This window comes from Crocodylus siamensis, chromosome 8 (assembly GCF_052110815.1).
Source record: "Crocodylus siamensis isolate JL-2025a chromosome 8, ASM5211081v1, whole genome shotgun sequence".
In the NCBI taxonomy this organism is placed as follows: Eukaryota; Metazoa; Chordata; order Crocodylia; family Crocodylidae; genus Crocodylus; species Crocodylus siamensis.
The window spans coordinates 55,267,501-55,291,305 of NC_143402.1; the positions used below are offsets into that span (position 1 = coordinate 55,267,501).

The window sequence follows — 23,805 nt, forward strand, 5'->3', positions numbered from 1 at the left end:
GTAGGGGGCAAGTGCAGCTGAGCCCCTGCCTCTCCGGCTGGGCTCATCCTGTCCCAAGAGGCACATGGCTACTCCTCTTCCCACATGCATCGTGTCGACAACATCAAGCTAATGTGGTGCATGTGGGAACCTTGTCCCTTCCCCAGCCCTTCAGCAGCCATTAGGAAGCTGCTGAGGGGCTGGGGGAGGGACGAAGGGTGGGAACAAAAGTAAACTGTTTACTTTTGTTTCCTGTTACAGCACCGTGGGCCTCAGAAAATGCCTTGGCGGGCCATATGTTAGACAAGCCTGCTCTATTCATTGTTAGTAGCCTCCCCTACTTTCCCAGTTGTTTGCTTACTGAACCCATGGCACAGTGAAGTCCCAGTAATGGACAGACCACACTGTGCTCTGCTAGTCTAAATAACATTTGATAGTTACTTTCTCTTTCCCATCTAACCTCAGTGGGTTTTTAATCAGCAACAGCAATCTCCTCAACTGTAGGTTTTGGGGCATCTAGTAAACTGTTCAGACATGATTCTCATCCTTGTTGACATTTTATGCTGTTCATATTCTCCTTGCCTGCTGTGCTGATTCATAATTTTCAGCTTTCTTGAAATTACCTTTTTAGGTGCCAGATATGTATCTTACTGGGTTAGGCTCTTGGTGGGTTAGGGCTCTAGTGATGGTACTACATTTTGATTTGATGGATCTGCCTGTATTGCCTGGTTTTGTGCATCTTGAAGAAAGTAGCTTAGTGTCAGGTGTGTGAGACTTGACATTTCTCATGCTCAATCGGGGTAATCAAATTGGGACCACTCATACCTGCCCCCACTATGGGTTTATAGTTCTGTGATTTTAATTTCCTTTTATCTAAGTGAGTTCTGTTACAGTTGTTTCCCCTGCGTTGGAGACCTATTTTTGAGATAGAGGATTGTTTTTTGTAGTACTTGGAATTTCTGAGAATGTGATAGTACATAGGCAGGCAAGGTTTTTTGGGTAGATGTTGTATCTTCTTTTAGACCAACTAAATAGTTGGAAAAAGGTTATTTGTGAGTTTTCAGGCATAAACGCCTTTCATTAAGCATAGGGAGACTCATGCCTACTACTTTTTTCAACTATTTAGTTGATCTAATATAAGATATCACATCTACCCAAAGAAACTTGCCTGCCAATGTCCTTAGACCAACACGGCTACAACCAACCATAGTGCTATGTTGTGAGCCTCCAACATAATCACTCTAGATCCTCCACGTAAATCCTTCATAACACAAGTTTTCTTTTCTGCATTATGGGTAAGTGTCAGTCATCTGGGTTTTTTTGTTTTCTCAACTATAACCCTGTCTTGTGGGTGACTTACTAGAACAGAGGTGCTTAACCCTCCACCTGTGAGCCAGACCCAGGCCATGGCACCATGTCATGTGACCTGTGGGGCTCTGTGGGCTGTGGCCCTGTGCTGTAGGTAGGGCAGTGTGAGACCTAATTTTAGCATGCAGGGGCTAGGCAGGAGCAGTGAGAGCCAGCTGGAGCCCAGTCAGGCTGCACTATTCATCTGACCTATGGGGCCAAAACCATGAGCACCACTGTATTAAGACAGTGATCCATAATAATCCTATAAGATCAGCTTGTGACTTGGGAAACAGGTGCTGTCTTTCAGTACAGGTGACACTTGGGTATAGTATGTGCCCCATAGTCGTCATAAGTATGTTTTATAACCAAGGATTTTTAACATTTTAGTCCTATAGATCTTTTCAACAGGCTTCAGTAATTCCTTGTAGGGTAAGCTCATAAATAGGATGCTTTAGTTCTTATTGCCTGAGCTCCTGCTGTTGGTGCCTGGGGCCATCACAGACTTTTTTTGTCTTGTAGCATCCTCCGGTGCCTGGGTTGCTCTTATTCTCAGTGCCTTGATTCAGCTGTAAATGTGTGTTCACTTGTTTCCTCTTGTACTGGACCCATTTATTGGTAAGAGTAGGAGAACGTGTTTCTGTCCATTCTGTTGGTTAGTTTGGAGCTTGAGGCGGTGGGGTTTTTAAGGCTGGCTTTTTTTCTACTGTTATTGGTTTGGTTACTCATAGTTTGGCCACTTGAACTGTCCCAAATGTAGTGCTGTTATATTAGACTTGGAGTTATAACCAGATTTTTAAGTGACAAAATCTATTTGGCTGCATCGCTGCTTGGAGAAGTGAAGTGGAGAGCCCTATCTGGGTTTTTAAAGCAGAAAATGCAGCAACATCTTAACCTATGGCTCTCAAGAGTGTCCACCGCACAGTCCAAAGAGCAGTGCTGGGTAACAGCAGCTAAAATACAAATATAACTAGCCTTTTTCTATGACCATCTCAGTCATAGCCTTAGTTAGGACTTCTTTCCATTGACAGGCATTTTTTTCTTTGCTCATAAGTTGTTTGTCTTAGTGACTGAGGAAAGCAGAGCTCGTAGAATAGTCAGAGGTTGAAGTTAGTTGGAGAATGGGGGATCCCTCAGGTGGAATGTATTTATGAACCATGGTAAATAAGAGTGAATGAAGCTGACAGCAAGCATGATGAAATGCATCTCTCTGCAAGGAGAGACTCCTGTAACAGCTGCCATTGCTGGGAGTCATTTCTAGAAGCTCTGCTTCCTTGGGATTAGATTACTCTGTCAGCACAAGGCAGTGGTCCTGGAAAGCATAAAGTATGGTGGAACTTTTGAGTTACTTGGAGATGCATGTTTCAGGGTGCCTTTCCCATAACTGTGATGAGGAAGCCCTAAGCTTATCAGTACCTGACAGACATAGTGCGTGGACCTGCCATCTTCTACTGAGTGCTCTTTTTCCAGGACTGGTGAGACTGCTGTCCATTGTCAGCATATAGCAGTCTCTATTGTGGCCTTAGAGTTCTATCCTATCCTGTACCAGAACTGCAGGGAAAAAGTCAGAAAAAGGAGGCTTTATTCTTTCTCTCCCAGTCATGCTCCCAGGAGGAAGAAGGCATGTCTTCAGACCTGGTTCTGCTTGGGCAATTCTAGTAGAATTGGAGCTTGGCATTTTCAGTCCTATCTAAACCACCTCGATTTTAAAAAGTGATTGTAGCAGCACTTTTCCTTATCTGACTCCTTGGGGAAGGGCACTCCAAGGGTCATTGCCTGAGCTCCCACTTACTGAACAGATGAGCACAGTGTTACTGTGAAACAAGAACTTTTCCTCACCCAAGATTTGGCAGAGTTGAAGTGTTAAATAAAATGTTATTCTTTCTTTTTGGCAGTTACATCCAAGCCAGGATCATCTATGGTACAGAATACAACTCAAGCATCATCCCCAGTCCAGACGCAGCCCCCACAACAGAACCTTCAGTCTGCACAGGCAGCTCATTCCTTTTCTTCTGTGACCCCTGACCTTATTGTCCAGACGCCAGTAATGACAGTGGTGCCTCCACAACCACCTGCACCTCCTCCACCTGCTCCCCCGGCTTCTGTTCCTCCAGCCCCAGCCCCCCAACCCATCCAAGCACACCCATCTGTCATCCCCACGGCTGCACAGCCTGTGAAGGTAAGTAAGCAAAAATGCTTGAGTTATGTCAGGATTGCTTTGTGTTTAGGTTCCACTCATTGCAAGGAGTGTATATTTCCTACTGCTGGAAATGTAACGGCTTCTTGTATTAAAATCCACCATTTACAATTACTTTTCAGATGTTAGATTAGAGAAATTGAAGCATAAGGGGATGAGGGCTCCTAAATACTTAATTTACTTTTGAAAATGCCACCTGGCATACATGACTTGGCATGCATGACTTGTCATACAGGATCATAGGAAAGTGGGGCTGGAAGGGACCTCAAAAGGTCATGTAATCCAGCCCCCTGCTCAAAGCAGGTTCATTCCTAACCAAACTATCCCAGCCAAGTGTCTGTCCAACCTGCTCTTGAAAACTTGGATGGAGACTTCATCGCTTCTCCACACAGCCTGTTGCAATGCTTGACCACCCTTACAGGCAGAAAGTTCCTTGCAATTGCCAACCTAAATTTTCTCAGCTGAAGCTTGAGACCATTACTTCTAGTCCTTTCCCCTACAGCTACAGAGAAAAGCCCATCTCCATCTTATCTGCCCTAATCTCCCATCCAGTGTTTGAAGACTCATCAAATCTGCCTCCAGGCTTCTCTTTGCAGGCTAAATAACCCTAGTTCTTTCAGCCTTTCCTCTTAAGTTGCCTCTGAGACCCCTAATAATTTTTGTTGCCTTGCTCTGGATTCTTTCCAAACTGTCCACGTCCTTCTTGAAGTGTAGGCCCAAAACTGGACATAAACCTCTAGGTGAGGCTCACCAATGCCAAATAGAGTGGAAGAATCGCTTCCCTTGATTTGCAAGTGATGGTCCTTCTGTGACAACGCAGGATGCTGCTAATGTCTTTTGCTACAAGAGCAGATTGTTGACTCATTTAGCTTATGGGCCACTGTAACCCTCAGGTCCTCCTCTGCAATACTGCGACCTACCCAGTCATTCCCCAGTGTATATTTGTGCATGCAGTTTTTTCATCCCAAGTGCAGGACTTTGCACTTGTCCTTGTTGAATCTCATTTGGTTGATACGGACCATTTCTCCAGTTTGTATGGCAGGCCTGGGACAGAGCCGCCGTTTAAAATTCAGGAGTTCTGATTCCTGCTACTCCTCTTGCTCTTACCAGACCAGAGCTGTCCAGCAGGCAGCTTGCAGGCTTATGCACCCACCCTGCCAGAGGTTAATCTACAGCCCTGCAATCCCACCTGGCCACCACTCCCCGATTTGCTACAGGAGCAGCAGCTTGGGGCTCTGAGCTTCCACTCTGGGATCTGCTTTCTGTGCCTGTCCCAGGTAGCATGACACAACTTGTAGTACTGGGAGAGCCTGTGGCCATTGAGCTGTGGAGGGGATGTCTGCTCGTGCATAAGTTGGACGCCCCAAACTAAAGCACTGGCTCATCAGCTAAAAGTAGAATCTGCATATGCCACAGCTTTTTGACAGTAGCAAAGCTGTTGAGAAGAGGAGAAATTGCCTGTCTGATCTGCCACTGGACACTTAGCCAGCAACTTTAGTGTACAGGGATGGACTAGTGCTTGTGTTCTGGGTCGTCTTTTGGCAAAGCTTGTCACTGTAGAGCTAAAACACTTTCAAAAAGCAACTCGTGATTTTTGGTACCACCATTTTTGTCTGTTTGGATGTTCAAGTTGGCGTGTCTTAAGGGCCTAGTATTCAGAAAGTGTTTTAAGTTTGGGCTCCTTAATTACATGGTTAGGCACCCAGAATCTCAGTAGCTGTTTTTAAGGATACAGCCAGAGGTTTTCAGCAAAACTGAATCTACCTAGATGGCTGTTATTTTGACTGAAGACATTAGCAGTCTTACTGCTGCAACATTACTTCTTTGCCCCTCAGGCACTGCACTTTGTGGCTGACAGGTATGATTTTCTGAAGTGTGTAAGGGAGCTGGGTTCCCAAGTTGCATTTACTTCCAAAAGAAGTTGAGTAGAATCTGTGATTCTGCCTAGCTCCCTTAGGTGCTTTTCAAAATTCCACCTAACGTTTAGAGAGGATCTCTGGAACAACACGGGTATAAAGTATAGGAACTTGTACTAGGAGACTCACTTGATCCTTTATATAGCTTTTAAGTAAGAGGTTTTGAATTACCTCATTGAGCCATTAGACTGGCAAGGCTCTGGATAATGGTAATTATTTTATAGTTGCACATTTGCAGAGGACTTGGTACAAATTGATCCCAGTATGCGCTTTTATAGAAACCTTTTTTTATCCATACCCTTGTTCACTTGAACATTTTACTCAGTTGTGATCCTTCCATATACAAGCAAAAGTGAATCCTGCTAATATTATAAAGAATGATAAAAGAACTGAAGGCAAAATAACTGCAGTATAATGTTGTTGACTTGTTCGGTATTGTACAGACAAAAAAGGGGGTGAAGAGGAAAGCAGACACCACGACACCAACAACAATAGACCCAATTCACGAATCGTCATCACTGCCCACTGAAACCAAGACCAGCAAGCTGGGTCCCCGAAGGGAAAGCAGCCGGCCAGTGAAACCTCCAAAGAAGGATGTTCCGGACTCTCAGCAGCATGTGGTAGAGAAGAGCAGCAAAGTGTCAGAGCAGTTAAAGCATTGCAGTAGCATTATTAAGGAAATGTTTGCCAAGAAGCATGCTGCCTACGCATGGCCCTTCTACAAACCTGTGGATGTGGAAGCGCTGGGACTGCATGATTATTGCGATATCATTAAACATCCCATGGATCTGAGCACAATCAAAGTAAGCTCAGCTTCACACTGAAATAAAGGGGGGGAAATGGACTACGCAGGAGGAATAACTTCTCTGGGGAAAGGCTATTTTATTTGCCTGTCTCTCACTGCGTGTGTGTGTGTGGTGTCTGCACACAGATGTAGCTGCATGCTTGGTGTTCTTCAGCTCTCCACCCAAAATTTGTGGCATAAAGGATGGGATTTTCCTCTGGAACTTCATTTGTGATTAACTGATGCTTAGAATTCTGGTAGATGTGGGGGGTTTTTTTCCCCTCTGTCCATGGCGTGTTGCTATTTGGAGAGCCGCCTTTTTTTTTAAAGTTGCCTGAGTATTTTATAATAGAATTTGCCCTCTTGTTTTAATTAACGCTAAATGCACTCAATCTCAGTAATAGGGTTTATCAGCACATTTGTAGTAGGGGAATTTAAAAAGAAAAAGCCAATAAATAAATAAGCCCCTTTCCCTTTTATTTAAAAGTATTCGATTTTAAAAAAGCCTACTGCTGTTACAAGACACCTAGCACCCCCTAGTGGAGCATGTGGGTTTAAGTGACAGAATTAATGCAAAGCAGTTATTTCTGTGGGAAGTGTCTGGTCATTGTTTGCAACTACAGGTTCACAACTTAAAAATGGATGCATCTTTATAGTGCACTTCCCTAAATTGGAACCTGTTTACTCATACAACTTGCATAAGTTCTTTTAAAAAAATGTTAAGCATAGTGCAGAGAAAAATCCTTCCCCCATCTCCCTTATGAAGTGAATAAAGGGGATAACCAGAGTGAAAGAAAAAATAATTCTAGTAAAGATCAACTGGGTACCAATATCTCTACAAAGTATTTCTTCTTTTTTAAAATGCATGTAATAATTTGGAGAATTCTGCAGTGTTCTCCGAATTGAACAGAAATCAGTGCTGAAATTTTTCAAAATCTCAGTACAGAAAAGACCCTGTATGGCTCAAGCATTGATAATGGAGTAACAAGGTACTCTATATCTTGGGTCACTGGCTTAAATATTTTTCAGGTTAATTGGAAGCAAATATCTTTTCCCGCAACAGCTGCTTTGTTTATGTGAAATGTCTTGTTTCTATTGCTGGTGGTCACATGTCCACTTCAAAAACATCATCACTCTTGGCTTTGTTACTAGCAGGCATAGCAGAAAGGCAAAGTTGAATGAGCCATTAAGACAGAACTGCCCTTACCACTGGTTCTTTCAGGCAAAAATGTAGTGTTGACAAATGGAAGTCTGCATGCTCCAGGGCTTTGCACCTCTACACACTCTCCAGAGTAAAATAGTTGCTGTGTGGGAGGTACATTTTTGAGACTTGTTGTTCCAGTACCAAACAGTCTCATGCAGTGGTCAGACTTAAGCCGGGGTGGTTAAACTGTCTTTCAGGTCAAGCTCACTTTCTCTTCTTTGGAGGTGGGTACACAATTGATCATTAGCACCTTAGAGGAGGTAGTAGTAGTCCCCACACTACTTTCTTACTCTCAAAAGCTTTGCATCCAACTGGTTATGGCAGTGTTCTTGTCTGACAGAAAAGGTGAAGACTGTTGCCTTAAATGCTGGCATTATTAGGTCCTTTGTCCTGATCTATAATTACTATAGCCAGGTTATCGCAGCTGAGATGGACTGGCCTTAGCCATATCTCTAACTCTCTCAAACAGTTTGGGATTTTGTGTCTAAGCAGCTTTTTACTGCAGCCCTCCATTTTGGCAAGGGTTTGGATGCTGCAGGTTGGATAGAGACTTGGTGTAAGCCCCAAATTCTATGGATACTATAGTAGTTGGCCATTTTTTGTAAGTTTCTCTGTTCTATTTCCACTGTTAATAGCAGATTTTTGTCCCTTTCTCCTAGTCTAAGCTGGAGAGCCGGGAATACAGAGATGCTCAGGAATTTGCAGGCGATGTCCGATTGATGTTTTCCAATTGTTACAAATACAACCCTGCTGACCATGAGGTGGTAGCCATGGCACGAAAGCTGCAGGTAAAGAGCCAGCTTTGCTTGAATGCTAAATTGTTTAATTAAATGACCACTGTAGCTCACACACCAGCCATAGAAGTAATACACATTTGAATATACCACCATATCAGAATGATGCACGCAGTTTTCAAGGCTAGTCCTTCAGATTGCAGTTCTAGCATGAAGAAGTGCTTTCCAGCTACATTTAAAAAAAAAAAAAGATTGATTTCCGTGGCTAGCATTTTAACTGAATTGAAAATGTTAATGTCTCTTCCCATTTGACAAAGCTGAGCAGCATGGCAATAACTTTATCTCTCTGCTCACTATTTTGTATCACTCTCAGTTTTGACTTGGAGAATTACTGAATGTTGTTAGAGCTGCTTATCAAACCTTTTAGCTCTCCACTGGCTCTCTCATGGTGAAAGGTTTATGAATAGTATAGCTTACAAAAGAGACAGTTTACATTCAATACAGAAACAAGTTTCCCAAGAAAATGTCTACTTGCATTCCAGTGTTTTGGTCCCTTAATTCAGAACAACAGGACTGGATTTCCTATCTGTGCCTGTGTGGCAGAGCAGTCATTCATTTATCAATAATTTCACATTCTTGCATAATGGCTCAACTTGCTATGCTGTAATGGGAAGAAGACCCTAAATGACAGCACAAAAAGGACAAAGCATTCTGGAACAATTCCCAAAGTGAGTGCTTTCAGAAAGAAAGCATACTTAACAACGCATGTGGTGTTTTTGGCACATAATGTACACCTGGCATTTTGGCTTGGTGCCTCTAGATATTGTTGGAGAAGAATGTCGAATATTCTCTCAACCTTAGATCAGAATATTTTTAGGCCTCCTTTAACTAGCATGAGATCTACTCCAGTGGGCTGGTTTGTGCGCAAGACTATATTGTATTCTTGAGTACTCTGATAAACCTGAGGTTTTTTTCTGCCAAGACTCGATCTCCTCACCAGGATGGCTTTGACAGAGGCTTCTGTTTGGAGGTTACTGGCTGCTTGGTATTTTTCTCCTCCTTTCCAAGAGAAAAAGAAAATCCCCATAGTACCTTACCCTTTTCCTGGTCAGAATTTTGCATTTACCACAATTCAGAATCATGTAGTGTTGGATCACTCCAAGACCTGCTTTGAGAGACTAAACTCTTTTTGGGAAAACATTCCAGGAGACAGCAGCCATTGGATGGTCATGTTGAAGTTGTGACTAGTCAGTCAGAAGTTCCTCACGCCTTCTTCAGATTTTGCTCAGTGATTTCTTCAGGCTTTCAAATGCAGATCTCCGAGGGACCAGCAGGGGAGCTCATCTGCGAGGGACCAGCAGGGGAGATTATGCTTAGGGGCAACCAACATGGGTTCATTAAGGGCAGGTCCTGTCAGACCAACCTGGTTGCCTTCTACAACGAGGTCACAGAATCCTTGGATGCAGAAGTCATTGTGGATGTAATCTTTCTGGACTTCAGGAAGGCCTTCAACGCTGTCTCTCACACTATTCTCATTAAAAAAAAAATTAGGTGACTATGGTATCAATGCCTACACAGTCAGATGGGTCACAAATTGGCTAGAAGGCCGCACCCAGAAAGTGGTGGTGGACAGGTCATTTTCAACCTGGAGGGATGTGGGCAGTGGGGTTCCCCAGGGCTTGGTCCTCAGGCCCGCACTGTTTAACATCTTCATCAGCGACTTGGATGGGGGTGTGAAAAGCACCTTGTTCAAATTCATGGATGACATTAAGATGTGGGGAGAGGCCTGCTAGAAAGGAGGGACAGGCTACAATTAGATTGGGACAGGTTTCAGGGGTGGGTGGATAAGAATAAGATGGGATTCAGTACTGACAAGTGCAAGGTGCTGCACCTAGGGAGGAAGAACCAGCAGCATACTGATAGGCTGGGGAACTCCCTTCTCGTCATCACAGAGGCAGAAGAGGATCTTGGAGTCATTACTGATTCCAAGATGAACATGGACTGCCAGCCTGAGGATGTGGTCAGTAAAGCTAACCACACCTTGTCATGCATCCACAGATGCATCACAAGCAGGTCCAAGGAGGTGATCCTCTCCCTCCACGACATTGGTCAGGCCACAGTTGGGGTACTGCGTCCAGTTCTGGGTGCCGCACTTCAGGAGAGATGTGGAAAGTGTTGAGAGGGTCCAGAGGAGGGCCACTCACATGATCGGGGGCAGCAGGGCAGGCCCTACAAGGAGAGGCTATGGGACCTGACCCTGTTTAGCTTCCACAAGAGAAGGCTGAGAGGGGATCTGGTGGCTGTCTATAAACTTACTGGGGGGGGACCAGCAGGGAATGGAAGAGGCCCTGTTCCTCTGAGCGCTACCCGGAGTAACTAGGAATAACAGCCACAAATTCATCGAGAGTAGGTTCAGGCTAGATATCAGGAGGCACTACTTCACAGTCAGGGTGGCTAGGATCTAGAACCAACTTCCAAGGGAAGTGGTGCTTGCTTCTACCCTGGGGGTCTTCAAAAGGAGGCTAGATCAACAGCTAGCTGGGGTCATTTGACCCCAGCATTCTTTCCTGCCCATAACAGGGGGTCTGACTTGATGATCTGCTCAGGTCCCTTCCACCCCTACCAACTAATGAAATCTTGGTGTTGAAATTGAAAGTTCCAGCAGATCTGTTTGGACTAAAGACTTTAATAACTTCTGAATGTAAACAGAAAGGGTGCAATTTTGTTCTCTTTCCCTTTGCCCGAATGTCTAGAGTTGTTTGTCTGTGGTATTTTTAGCATTTGCGTGTAGGTAAGAGTTTTGTTTCTGGCCATGTAGCTCTGCACATGATGCACTGGCAACAAAAAGATTGAATGAATGAGTATTCCCATCCATCTGGGAAAACTAGTAGACCTGGGTCATGGGCCTTCTGTACACAGAGTGGGGGTTTGAACCTGGGTCTCTGGCTTCTTAACCTCGTGTTGTAACCACTGCACCACAGCACTGATTTAAAGTCTGACCTATCTCCTGCTCTTTTGAAGCCGAGTTACTTGTTAAAAATTGAATGAAGGAAGTTCAGGGCAGAAGCTTCTAGCTCACTGCAAGTAAGGGCCTAGACTAGAACCCAGGGCTATTTGTTTTCTAGGCCAGCAGTCACTTCATTAAGCTATATGTTCTCTGGCTTGCTTGTTTCTTGGCCCCAATATATCTCCCACAGACTGCCATCTAAGGGGTGCCCAGGGGGCCAGCTTCACAAGGAGCACTGGAGAAAAGCCTAGGTAATGGCTGACCTATGGTGTGGTGGTTAGAGTGCTGTGTTAGGAAGTCAGAGAGATTCAGGTTCAAGTCCCCTTGATGAGATCCTAGGAGTCTCCTAGTTGAGTGTATTTGCTGCTCAGCTACTAGGGTGAAAGATGGAAGTCTACAATGACTCTAATGGTTGGTTTTGGTTGAACTATGTTTTGGGGCACCTGAGACCACAGTGTCTACAAGAGGTGTGTACATATGTGCCCCAGCTGTGTCTGGTCAGTGCATGCCAAGCTATGCATGCATAGCTGTCTGCCACCTACAGCTAATTGCTAAAAATGCTACCTAGGCTACTTAGAAGGGACTAGAGTGCCAGTCCAACTGTCACTGTTTAGTTTCTTCCACACTGGTTGCTTGCTTCCTCTTTACTTGCCTTCAAAAGCATGTTTGGTGCTTTTGTGGTTTCTGCTATTTGGTAGAACCCAGATTCTTCCTGGGGTTAAGTTTTTCCCTGTCAAGGTGCAAGTTTGCAAATTAGCCAGGAGTGCATATGTATAGATACAGCTAACAGCTGCTTGGAACCAAAGAGATGGGCCAGCTGTTTGCTGTGGCTTTTATTTTACAGGGTGCTTCTTCCATCAGCTGTGCAGGATGCAGCAGTCTCCAGCTAACTGCAGAAGTGATGCCCTTTGAAATAAAAGCAGTTGAGTGGCTCACTCTTACTTCTTCAACATGCTGGGCGCATCTATACAAGACATTTACTGCACAGTAAACTGATTAGCTCTGCAGTAAATGTTGCATGTCTACATGTATGCCCCAATTAGGCTGGAGTAAATTAATTAACTCCACAGCAAGATAATACTTGTACGTACAAGTACTGTCCTGGTGCAGAGTTTTTACTCCATGGCAACACTCATGTAGATGTTGCCTCAGATGGCTGGAGCACAAGGAGGCTTCATTGTGGGGGCTTCCTGCACTAAAGCACCCTTGTGCCCCAGCCAGCCCCTCCACAGCACATTGAGCCATGGGGAACAGCCCCTCCACAGCACATTGAGCCATAGGCTGACTCCCCTGGACCCACCGCCAGCCAGGGCTGCTCTGACCCAACTCAGTGTGCTGCGATAAGCACTGAAGTTTATTTCATCACATTAATGTGCACATGTAGACGTGCCCTCCGTGAACAAAGTGGGTTGCCAAACCATCTTGCTATGAAAAATCTAGGTTCTACCATATTATTATAGGATTTAGTTAAAGAATTAATTGCTGTTCAGAGCATTCGCAGTCCTTGTTGTGTACACCTTGAACATACAGTGGGAAGAAAGTTGCATGGATTTGTTGTGTGGGGCAAGATAGGGAGATAGTAATGCCATCAGTCAAAGTCCCAATGAAACCTCATCTGGCATACTGTATACTATTATTGTCACCACAGCTCAAGCAAAAATCATTTGAACAGGCACAGAGAAGAGTTGCTTCCATGATCAGGAGAATGGGGAGTGTGTGAAACATACTGAAATTCAGAGTTGAGCTGTTCAGCTTGGCACAGTAAAGACTAAAGGGTCATACAAGAGCCTGGACACAGCAGTAGGGTGAACACCATGGAGGAAGAACTGCAATTTAAGATTAAGAATCGTGTTAGCACAAGAAAATTTGGTTATAATCTGGCCATGAATAAATTTGGTCTGGAAATCAAAAAATGTATCTAACAATCAGAGCAGCAAGGCCCTGGTAAGAATAGTAAAGCAAAGCATTTATCTAAATGTAAGGTGGATCTTGGTTTCTGAAAGGGATTTTATGTCATGAAAAGAATCATATGCCTTTGATCACAGGAAACTGAGCTTGACCCATAAGGTCCTTTCCAGTCCTGCATTCCTGCAAATTGTGGTCTTTAACCAGAGCTACAAACTGAAACCCGTTTCTATTATGTCTTCAAGAGGTAACAGCCCTTCTCACACTTCAGAGTGAACTATTGAGGGAGCAGTGTTATTTCTGTTCTGTACAGGGAAATAATTGCTAGGGTGCTATGGACAAAATGGTTCTTTTTGTATTTTAAGGGTAAAAACCAGGTTTTCATCATGTGAAAAATAGTGGCTTCATCATATTACTGCATGAGCTATGAATTTATCATTCAAAAGGAGCCCAGGACTTACAGGTTGCATGCACAGGAACTGTTATGGTAGGATGTGACAGTGCTTTAAAGCACAGGCAGCAAAATTGTACCAGGGTTTGGCATAAGAAGTAGAGCCCAGCATTCAGCTGCAAGTGACTGAGAACTGGGGGCAGCAGAATGCAGTTGATCAAATAGGAGGCTGGCCAGGGTGCTGAGGCTAATGTTCAGCACAGTGCTGTAGGAACTTGAGTAACAAGAAGTTATAAAGGCATCTGTCTCCAGCAGAACCCCTCAGAGAACAGAGCACATCCTAATGTCATATAGGGCTGCTGATTTCTCACTTAGAGTGAGAGTAACTACCTTCCAATTTCTGCAGCATTAGAGGATTTCTGTAGAAGGTTTTATGTAAGTTTTGGTCACTTTTGGCCTGTAAATCCCTGAGGCGGCTGTAAATGCAGGGTGAAGCTATTTATTTATGTGGGAAACCCATGCAACGTGGAGGAGTTTCCACTAACAGGAATTCCCCCAGAGAGTTTATTGAACAGCTTTCACCTTGAACCACAATCACAGGTTTTCAGGCTTACTTTCTGATGGACCTGTCAAGCTGCATTCCTTAGTTAAAGCAGTCACTGGGAATGCAGCATTTGAGATCAAAGAGCAGTAGCACACAACAGCAAATCTGTGCTGGATCCTGCACTCCAAAGCAAGTAGGGGTGATAAATTTGAAGACCATTCTCTTCTCCTTGCTACTTACATTTTTAGACCCTGCTTCCCTTTTAATGCTGTTGCTTTTTGCTGCTTCCTTTGGCTTTTCCTAACACAAGAGTAAGCCCAGTTGTTTGATTCTGAAGCTCTAATCACTTTTACCTAAGCCTAAATAGATCTGAAGAGCTGCGCTAAAAGCGCATCAATTCTTAATTTCACCAAGCTGTGCTTAAAGTCCTGAGCTGAGCAGCCAGAAGCAATGTCTGAAATCTTGGTTGCATTGAAATCAGTGGCAAAATACCACTGGTGTCATTGGTGACTGTAATTGTCAAGGTTTCACCTGCACAGTGGTCCTGCCTCCAGATTCAAGTCAGAGTAGGTTATATGTAGGGGCTTACTTCTCATTTATAAAGCCTAAAAAAATTCTGTTTAAAAACAGGGTCTTTAAACTACATGGAAAGTGTTGCTGATGTTTCTTACTCACCTTTTGTGAATGTAAAGTTCGTGTTTCTCATGCTGTATCCTGTCACTATGTGGTGGTGTTACTTAAGTTACTTATGTTCTCCTTAAACCATGTATAAAGAACTCTGCAATCCAGACCAAGTAGTATGAATCTTTTTGGCTACTTCAGCACAGTGCATAGGGCCTCTCAAGCTTCTTGCCAATTTATCATCATGAGTGTCTACTTACAGTGGTAGCTAAAATCACACATTGAATTTCTATACCCTTGAGTGCTCTGTTTAATTTTTTAGGTTGTCTTACAGCTCAGAGATGCTGCCAGAAAGGAAAAAGATGTATTTTTTTGAGATGGAACTGGTAGATTTGCCACAGAAGCTGGAAGTGTTAGATGTATCTGGCGGGGGACAGAACCCTCCAATTTCAGTTGTAGTGCTCAGTTCTGAACACTGTCCTACATCTAAGTGCTGTGCCAGATGAAAGACTGCATGAAAGTCACTGTTGGCCCTCTCCAGCCTCCTTTGTTTATTCAAGGCACCCTCCTATTTATTCTTTCTTCTCTGGATGCTTAAAGAATGAATCTGAAAGTTAGTCTGGGGCCAGCCTCCTCATGTGGCTATGTCCTGCTATAGAGCTAGGAAGAGTGAGGCCAGGTCTCTTCTATAGACAGCCTAAACTGTAAGCATTTTCTTGAGAAACACACGAAGTTACATCAGCGTTGTCCTGCTGGGCAAAGCTCAAAGTAGGTTCTGGGTTAATTTCCATTTTGTGGGATTTTTATTAGTTTGTGGATGGTGAGTTGTTAGGAATTCACACATTAATTCACTGCTTTTTTGAAAAGGGCCTGGTTTGGGTTCATTTGGCACAAGATGGAACTCAGAAACCCTTGTAAGTGCTGGAAAATGAATGTATGCTAATACAAACAGGATTGTACCTACTTGTCTGTAGGCTTTTTGGCTCCTAGAGTTTTTATATCCTGTCCATTTTGCTGCTATTACAGTTCAGATCATTAGTGCTCCATTTCCTGCAGTGCTGTCTTCCCTTATGCCCAAGACAGAGCAACAGGTTGGACTAGATGATATTTTGAGATCTCTTTTAGCTTTATTTTTCTGTGATTCTATGACTTTGACCTTTTTGGCTTACTGTTTCATGTTCAGAAAAAATGGGTACATATGTTTGCTCCTGTAAGTGAATTCTGCTGACAGGTTAATTTTATATGCCACTAGATGGTAGCAGCCGTTGCAAAATTTGTGATGATTCAAACCTGCAGTCAATTTTGGAACACAGAGAAGCTGGGTGTCATCCAGATGTGGGTTTTTGATGCTTATGCTACTGCTAGTTCAGAGAAAGGTGAGACTGTGCTCAAAGTGCGGGAAGTTTCTGAAAAAAAACGAAGCATGTATCAGATACCAGAGTGGTGGGTGTGGGTAGGGAAAATTGCAGACACTCTAATGCAGGGTGAAGAGAAAGGAGAAGCTGGCTATTTCTTATTCAGTTTCCTTGTTTAAAAAAGCCCTTTAACATTTTTCAAAGGAGTCATTCATTGCTTGTGCAAACATTCTTCTTGATACTGTTTAAGAGCTGCTTAGTGAATTGAGGTTATTGGTTTATTTCATTTTACTGTGTTTACTGTGTAGAATGCCAGATTTTATACTGTTATATATTTTACTGGGTGAGTGATATAAAATGAGTTTTGCAAACTTGTACTTGTTAAATATGTATTATATACCAACAGAGTCTTTGGCACTTTGAGAACCAGACACACCCTGTCCCAAGGGGTTTAATCTCAGTACAATTAAAGCACTTAACATTCTGTATGTGTTTTAAAAATTTAAGCTTTTTATAGGAGAACTGTTGCTTTACATTTTAAAACTCATTGAAAACTTAATGCATGGAGGAGGAGCTTTTTAATAGGACCAAATTTCTTACTTCCTGGTGTTGCAAAAGCAGTTAATCAGCACTGCCCTCTCACTCCCATTTTATTCATGTATTTGTTTTGGTTTCTGATCATTGCTTATTTACATTCTAGTCACATCAGGAATCTTTTCTCTTTGTATAACACTTGATCAGAAAACTAGAAACAAGTTGCTTGAAATAAATCCTGTATTTTTAAACCTTACTTACAGATTAAGAGGCTTTATTCATAAACTACATGTCATCTGTAAAATCTTTTTTATTTTGTAGAAAGGGATTAAAAACTGAGCTCCAAAAGTTAAGTTAAAATGTACCTGTTTTGATTCTTCCCCTCCAGCACCCGGGACAGAGAGCCTTTTTCTAGTTTGGAAATGTGTGCCAGCAAAGTTGCGCTCTTTAGGTCAGTTTTATCGGATGCAGGTATTTGGTGTTTTCTGAAAGAGAAAAGAATACTTGGTGTAAAATAAAAAGCTAATGTCCTCAGCCAGATTTAACAATACTTACAGATGTCTCAAATGTTGCTGTAATCCTATGCGAGTGGTACTGGTTGTATTTTCCCTTTGGCGTATTAAAGGTGGTGGGTAGGGGATGGACAGACCAGCTCTGCAATTAACCTTTCAAACAAAATGTATAGGTATTGATGAGTACATATACCCTGGCTTTCACATGAGACTCCCTTTAAGATTGTAGCTCTCTGGAATTTATTGTCAGATTACTGACTTGAGTTTTAGTGTTTTTATGTGCGAGTGCTACTGTTTAGTTGAAAACTTGCCATGTGTGAGAATTAGAGTCACTGCCCTGTGCATCGTGCTCCGATTCACACTGGAAGGATAATTGAAAGCTGCTTGCTCAAGTGGTAAATGTAATTGAGGTGGCATTCACTTTCTGTAACCACTTGGATGTTGACAGTAACAATTTTATCTGTGGGAAAGGGTGCTTGTTACCTCTGCTGACAAAAGCCATAAACAGCTGCTGCTGTAGTGCTAGTGTTGAGGCTATTTGCATAATTCCTGTTTTGAGTTGTCTGTTCATAGAGGGCCCAACTTGGGGTAGAAAATTTTAGCAGGCCAAAGGAGTTGGGTTTCTTTAGTTTATTTTTTAACTGTTGTCTTCACTTTCTCTGTTGTTATTACCATTTCCTTCAAAGCCATTGTAGCTGTACTCTTAACGTCAATGCAAAGTCTTGGAGACATTACCTTGACTGTAATATGTGATACATACTCAACTTCAAAGAGCCTCAATATTTGTGCTGAGACAGCCAGTGCATTTGGGATCCTGCATTTCAAAACTAAAATGTCAGAATGGTAACTAGACCATCGTGCAGTAGGGTCTGAGATCTTGGCCTTTAACTTTGCTGCCAGGGCAGTATTCCCTTTTATCAGCTTTTACTTAAAATTGAATGTAAAGCCCAGTTACATGCAAGTGTTTGGGTATCAACCTTGAGAAGAACCTGGATAGGTCTCCATCTGAGATGGCTTAGGAATAGCATGTGCTGCATATCTGCTCAGGGAGTGATCCTTTAAGTCCCTTTCAGCCATATGATTCTAGACACGCACTAGAAAATTCTTGTCTGGTTGGTTGAAAGGAATACCAGGCCCATCCTTTATTTGCTGAAACGTACTGGTAACTCAGAGCCTGGGACTATGCTGTTCTCTCCTGTACTATAAGGAGGCGCTTTGCGTCTACTGTGAATTCTAGCCTTCCATAACAATTAGAGGCAGCTAACCTTGGCTAAGCAATCAGGATGTGCTTTTGAGAATCTAGTTGAAAATGATTTTATTCTCTGAAAAGTTCATTTCTTTGTAAATAATATTTCTGAGTTCCACTCAGAAGTGGAGACCAGACATTCACATGCGTTTGTGTAATTTACATTGGGTTTGTAGATTGAATAGAATACAACAGGATAGGGGAGGAAGAGATTTTTGGCTCACTCTGGGTACCACATGCTACTACAGCCCTTCACCTATAACTGGTAAAAAGTCTGTTAGCCATTTACTACCTCAAGATCAAAGTGGGCAGGAAAATCCCAAGTTGCTCTAACTCACACCAGTATAGAGGGTTTGGGAGTTTTTTTGTTTGTTTTATCCCTCATTTTTTTCAGAGGTAATTCTTCACCCGGCTGAGGATGTTACCCTGATTTAGGGGCTTATCTCATCTGTCCATTGCCATTATTTACACCAACTTAGTGCTTATCTCACAGGTGTAGACTTTTCATCCACCCAGGCTCTGTCTCATTGACTTCATAATATGTTAATTTGATTCACATATACAAAGGTAGTGTTTCTAAATGCCAGCTTGGGGTTGGGGAGTGGAAAGTTAAGATAGTTATATTTGGTTAGCTTTGCTAACAGTTAATATGCAACTGGAATTTAGTGAGCAACTGAGAATATGGTGACAACTAGAATAAAGATCTGTCCTACTACCCACCCTACCCTCATGGCCTCCATGGCTTTGCAAGCCTAATAGCAATAGTAAAATCTTATTTGGTTATTGAGTATGCACAATGCATACTGTGTACAGAGGTCAGTTGAGTAAGAAAATGCCATTTTTGCATTGTGTGTGTGAATCATACTCTAAGTAGCTCGGACTGTTCTGATTTAAGTAATAATTGCAGAGAAGTTTGTTTAACCATAAATGAGGAATAGTTCACACTGGGGAGGAGCTTTTTCAGTGTGAGTATTCTTCCCAGATACCAAACTTGTTGGAGAAAAGTTTTAATAAAGGTTAAGTGCTAGATATTTGGAGGGAAATGTCTTTGACACTGCAGTATTTCTACTGGGTTTGCATTAGGATTTTGACCCTGCAGTTATAGTTGTAATTCACCCAAAGGGCTTTCTGTCATATCTCCCAGTCTCACATTGACCTTTGGTCATGAATTACTGCAACAGACTGTGGATAAGTTGATAAGACTTTTTCTGATCACCTGAGTCACAAACTTGGAATTCTGCCCTCAAGAAGGAATCACAACCTTTGCTGGCACACAAGCAAAAGGAGTGTGCAAGTGATGCACTGTAAGCAATCTCCTGCTTTGTGCTCAATCAGTTAAAGTTTTCAGCATGTCACTGCAACCAGGGTCTGAGGATAATGGCTGTAGCAGCAGTCTGAGGTAGTAGTCTTCTTTTGGAATATCTTCCAGAAAGCAGCATGGGTTCTGTCCCAAACTGGCCAGCCAAAAGGTGGCTCCTACAAATCCATGGAGCTGTCCTGCTTTTCCAATAGGTTTGTTTGTACTTCTTCTGTAGATTGTACCATCAGTTAAACTGGTTTTTCCTTTTAGTTCATATCTACATTAGAATTCTGCCAGCACTCGAGAATTCACTTAGGGAATTTGCCACATCCCCTAGCCAGCATGGTTCTGGTGTCCAACCCCCTGATGTGCTTGCCACCCTGCTGGCTCAGCTGCATCTACACTTAGCGCCTGGCTTTGGAATACAGCTGCTTTTCTTAAAGCAGCAGCATCCCAGTAGTGCAGACATAGTCCTCATTATGTAAGGCCCATTGAACCATAGTCTATTTTCCTTCTTCCCTTTGAAAAGAAAGGCTCGTGTGCACACCTTGGATGGCTTGGAAATAACTGCCCCTATATAGACAGTTTGTAAGTATGAATTTGTGCAGTACATTGCCAAATTCATCATCATGTCCTGCCCTGCTGTGTGCTTCTCCCCCAGGATGTGTTTGAGATGCGCTTTGCTAAAATGCCAGATGAACCTGAAGAACCTGTGATTCCAGCCTCTTCTCCGGTCGTGGTCCCACCCCCAACCAAGGTGGCTCCCCCTTCATCCAGCGATAGCAGCAGTGATAGTTCCTCCGACAGCGACAGCTCATCGGACGATTCTGAGGAAGAGCGAGCTCAGCGGTTGGCAGAACTCCAGGAACAGGTATTGTATTCTTTTGGGTGTAGGTGTGAGAGTCTAGGGCTGGAGTCATGACTCTTCTAGTGACTTGGGACTCTGGACAGTTTGCTTTTTCCCTGTGCTTTAGTCTGTCTGTCTGTCTGTAAATCAGAGCTGACAACTTCCCATGTGTTATTAAGTGCTTTGAAATCCTTAGCTGAAAGCGATTTACATAAGAACTGCCATTTACTGGTCAGACCAAAGGTCCATCTTACCCAGTATCTTGTGTTGCACAGTGACAGAGTGGATGCTGAAAGGGAGAGTGAACAGTATATGATTGGGGTTTTTCCAGCTGTTCCTCTCCCACTTGCAGCCTCTAGCATTTAGAGCAACAATAGGCAAAGTACTGTATAAGCATAAGGTGTTGCTTTGCAGCACCTTCCAGAACATGCAAAATGTCTAGAAATCACAGCAACTCTCTGCCATTACCAGCAGTGGGGGACTGTCTGGACTTTGAAGCCCAAAGGTTAGCATGTGGTCTGCAGCTACCCTTGCCTCTGGGGAGAATATCCAGCGAGTCCAGCACACAGGCAAGAAGCCCTCTGTCTGGATTGCTATAGCTGGCTTTCTCAGTTCCGCTTCCCTCCCAATCCATCACATCCTCAGCACTAGCATAGAGAGTGTAGCTGGTGCTGTGGGGATGAGCAGCCTGTTTGATGGGGGAGGTAGTAACAGATGATTAGACTGCCTGCTTTCTGGCAAGGTGGTTAGGGCCCTTTTAAGACATCATATACAAAAATCAGTTTACGGTAAAAAAAAAAACCCCCAAAACAACAAAAAACAAACAAAAAACCTGCCCATTTAGCATTAGAGGTATAAAGAAACAAGAGACGGTGGTACTGAAATGGGGAGAGGCATCAGAGGGAAAGGTAATTAACGTGGATGAGGAAGTGAGACTGTGCAAAAGTATCTTGATCTTTGTGTATTCGCCTCTTTAGCTTAAAGCAGTGCATGAACAGCTTGCTGCCCTGTCCCAGCCACAGCAGAACAAACCAAAGAAAAAGGAGAAAGACAAGAAAGAAAAGAAAAAAGAGAAGCACAAAAAGAAGGAAGAATTAGAAGAGAGTAAGAAAAGCAAAACCAAGGAACCACCACCCAAGAAGGCCAAGAAAAGTAACAGCAACAGCAGTAACTCCAGGTCAGCCCTGTCTCTCTCATCCTGCAGTTTTTGTGTTTTGCTGCATTGGCAAACAATAGGAAGTGTTGCAGATGCTTTAATTTAGCTGGTTTGCTCTTGTTGGGATCACTTGGAACAGTAACACCTCCTGGCTACGTTAGGTTGCTACCTCGCTGCAAATGTTCTTGCCTCAGGAAGGACCTTGGCACTCATACTGTAATTCCAGATAGCAAATGCAAGTGCAATACCCAGGTGGTTGTATTGCATGGTGGGAGTACTGGAATGTGCTTCATTAATGGAAGCTGCCATTAGTATCTGATATGAAATACTGGCTGCCACTATATGAGACATGACAGAGAGCTGCAGTTGTTTTTCCTTTGCTGAATCCCAGACTCTTGAAGTTCCCTTGCTTTCTTCCCCACCCCTTTCTTGGAACTGTAAGGACTAACCCATGAAGGAAGAGCTAAGATTTAAATATTTACAGCTTCCCAAGTGACAGCACAAGAGAACATGATAATTTCAAGTATTTGAAGGGTACAAAACCCACACAGAGACAGGTTACCAGTAGCTAGGGTGCAATAGAGGCAGTGATGGGGTGCAATGTAGAAAGAGAAAAATGTTGATGTGTGAGCACAAACATTTTAAAATGAAGAACCTTCAGGTAGGAAGATAGCTTTGCCCCCACATAAGGGATGGAGCTTTCCTTATACTCTGCCCCCACTTCCCACTTCAGATATTCAGACTAGATGAAACCAACAAAAGATCTGGTGGGGGCACAGCTGTAAATCATTTGCACGGAAGCAGACTGACCTCATCAGTCTCTTCCTTCTCTAATGCCATAGGCCTCTGGCAAAATAAGCTGTTCATACTAGATGCATTAGTGCTGGTGTGCTGGGAATCTGGCCAAAATAAGTCTGTCAAGTTAACTGGGCTGCCTTGTAACCATAAAATAAACCTAGTGTCACAAAGTCCTTAACAGATCTACTTTCCTTGTTCTCAGAGTAAAGCCAGAGTCCCACGGTATTGCAAGTCCCTAACAGCTTGTTCCTGATTTGTGAAGATTCTTTTTCCTTTTTCCTTTATTTAATGCTTTCTGCTGCTTGCTTCCCCTATCACACAGCTACCAGTATGTGAGCGAGAGGTATCTAAATTGCTTAAAACTGAAAGTGAATGTCACCAGGCAGAACCTGGTCATCATCCTCTGCCCTCTCACCCAGAAACCCCTGCTATACTTCTACTAACAAGCTATGAACAAACAACTACCAGACATGGTAGTTACATTTACAGCTTAATGTAATGTAGTCAAGGTTACATTTAACAGATTAGTGCCAAGGAGCAGCTTTTTGAACATCACAGTATTTTAGTGTTTTCTATAATAATGTTTTATAATTATTCTTAAGTAGTAAGAAGGAGCCTGTGACAGTGAAGAACAGCAAGCCCCCTCCGGCCTACGAGTCTGAGGAGGAGGAGAAGTGTAAGCCAATGTCCTATGAGGAGAAGAGGCAGCTGAGCCTGGACATTAATAAGCTCCCTGGTGAGAAACTAGGCCGAGTTGTCCATATCATCCAGTCGAGAGAACCCTCACTTAAAAACTCCAATCCGGATGAGATTGAAATTGACTTTGAGACATTAAAGCCATCCACATTACGGGAGCTGGAGAGATATGTAACATCATGTTTACGGAAGAAGAGGAAACCTCAAGGTACCTTTCACCCTCAAAGCAGTTTACTTCACATTCCAGCGATGTATTTCCAATCTTGTGACATGGGCATGTGTAGAGACAGATGGGTGCCCATCCTGGGTATATAGGTGTCATACCTTGGCTCAGTGAAAGAGAGGATCTGATTTAAAAACTGCTACTTTTCAGTCAAAACATGAATTTGACTAACAGCATAAGAGCATATGCATTAAATCTTACTGCTGGACTTCAGCCCATCATATCAGGCCATTAGATCTTAGTGTCCCTGTACTTTGAGCTGTACTGTAAATAGTTCCTTTACTCTGAACAATATCAATGCAAAGAACACCTATCATAGCACTAGTTAAAGTGGAATATTATATGCTGTTTCAATCTGTGCAGCCTTTTCCTGTGAGAACCTTTTTTTTTTTCTTTTTAATGTGCAACACACTGCTCTGGGCTGCAAACTCACTATAAGAACGTGCAAACCTCCTTCCCCTCCCTGCCAAAACCTCATACTTCCTATAATGGAAATGTGCTTCCATGCC

At 43.1% G+C, this 23,805-nt stretch overlaps 1 protein-coding gene across 14 annotated transcripts in view; it reads left to right on the plus strand.

The window, feature by feature from the left end:
• The window catches only part of BRD4 (bromodomain containing 4), a 140,912-nt gene that overhangs the window by 94,008 nt on the left and 23,099 nt on the right, over positions 1 to 23,805 (plus strand). For 11 of the 14 annotated variants that reach the window (XM_090061425.1, XM_090061427.1, XM_090061430.1 and 8 more), the window contains 6 exons: positions 3,222 to 3,505; positions 5,883 to 6,242; positions 8,087 to 8,215; positions 20,238 to 20,447; positions 21,401 to 21,600; positions 22,980 to 23,281. In XM_090061425.1, coding sequence (XP_089917551.1) covers positions 3,222 to 3,505; positions 5,883 to 6,242; positions 8,087 to 8,215; positions 20,238 to 20,447; positions 21,401 to 21,600; positions 22,980 to 23,281 — 1,485 coding nt within the window. The remainder of the gene's footprint in view (positions 1 to 3,221; positions 3,506 to 5,882; positions 6,243 to 8,086; positions 8,216 to 20,237; positions 20,448 to 21,400; positions 21,601 to 22,979; positions 23,282 to 23,805) is intronic. The other 3 variants (XM_090061428.1, XM_090061429.1, XM_090061439.1) reach the window with 2 other exon arrangements.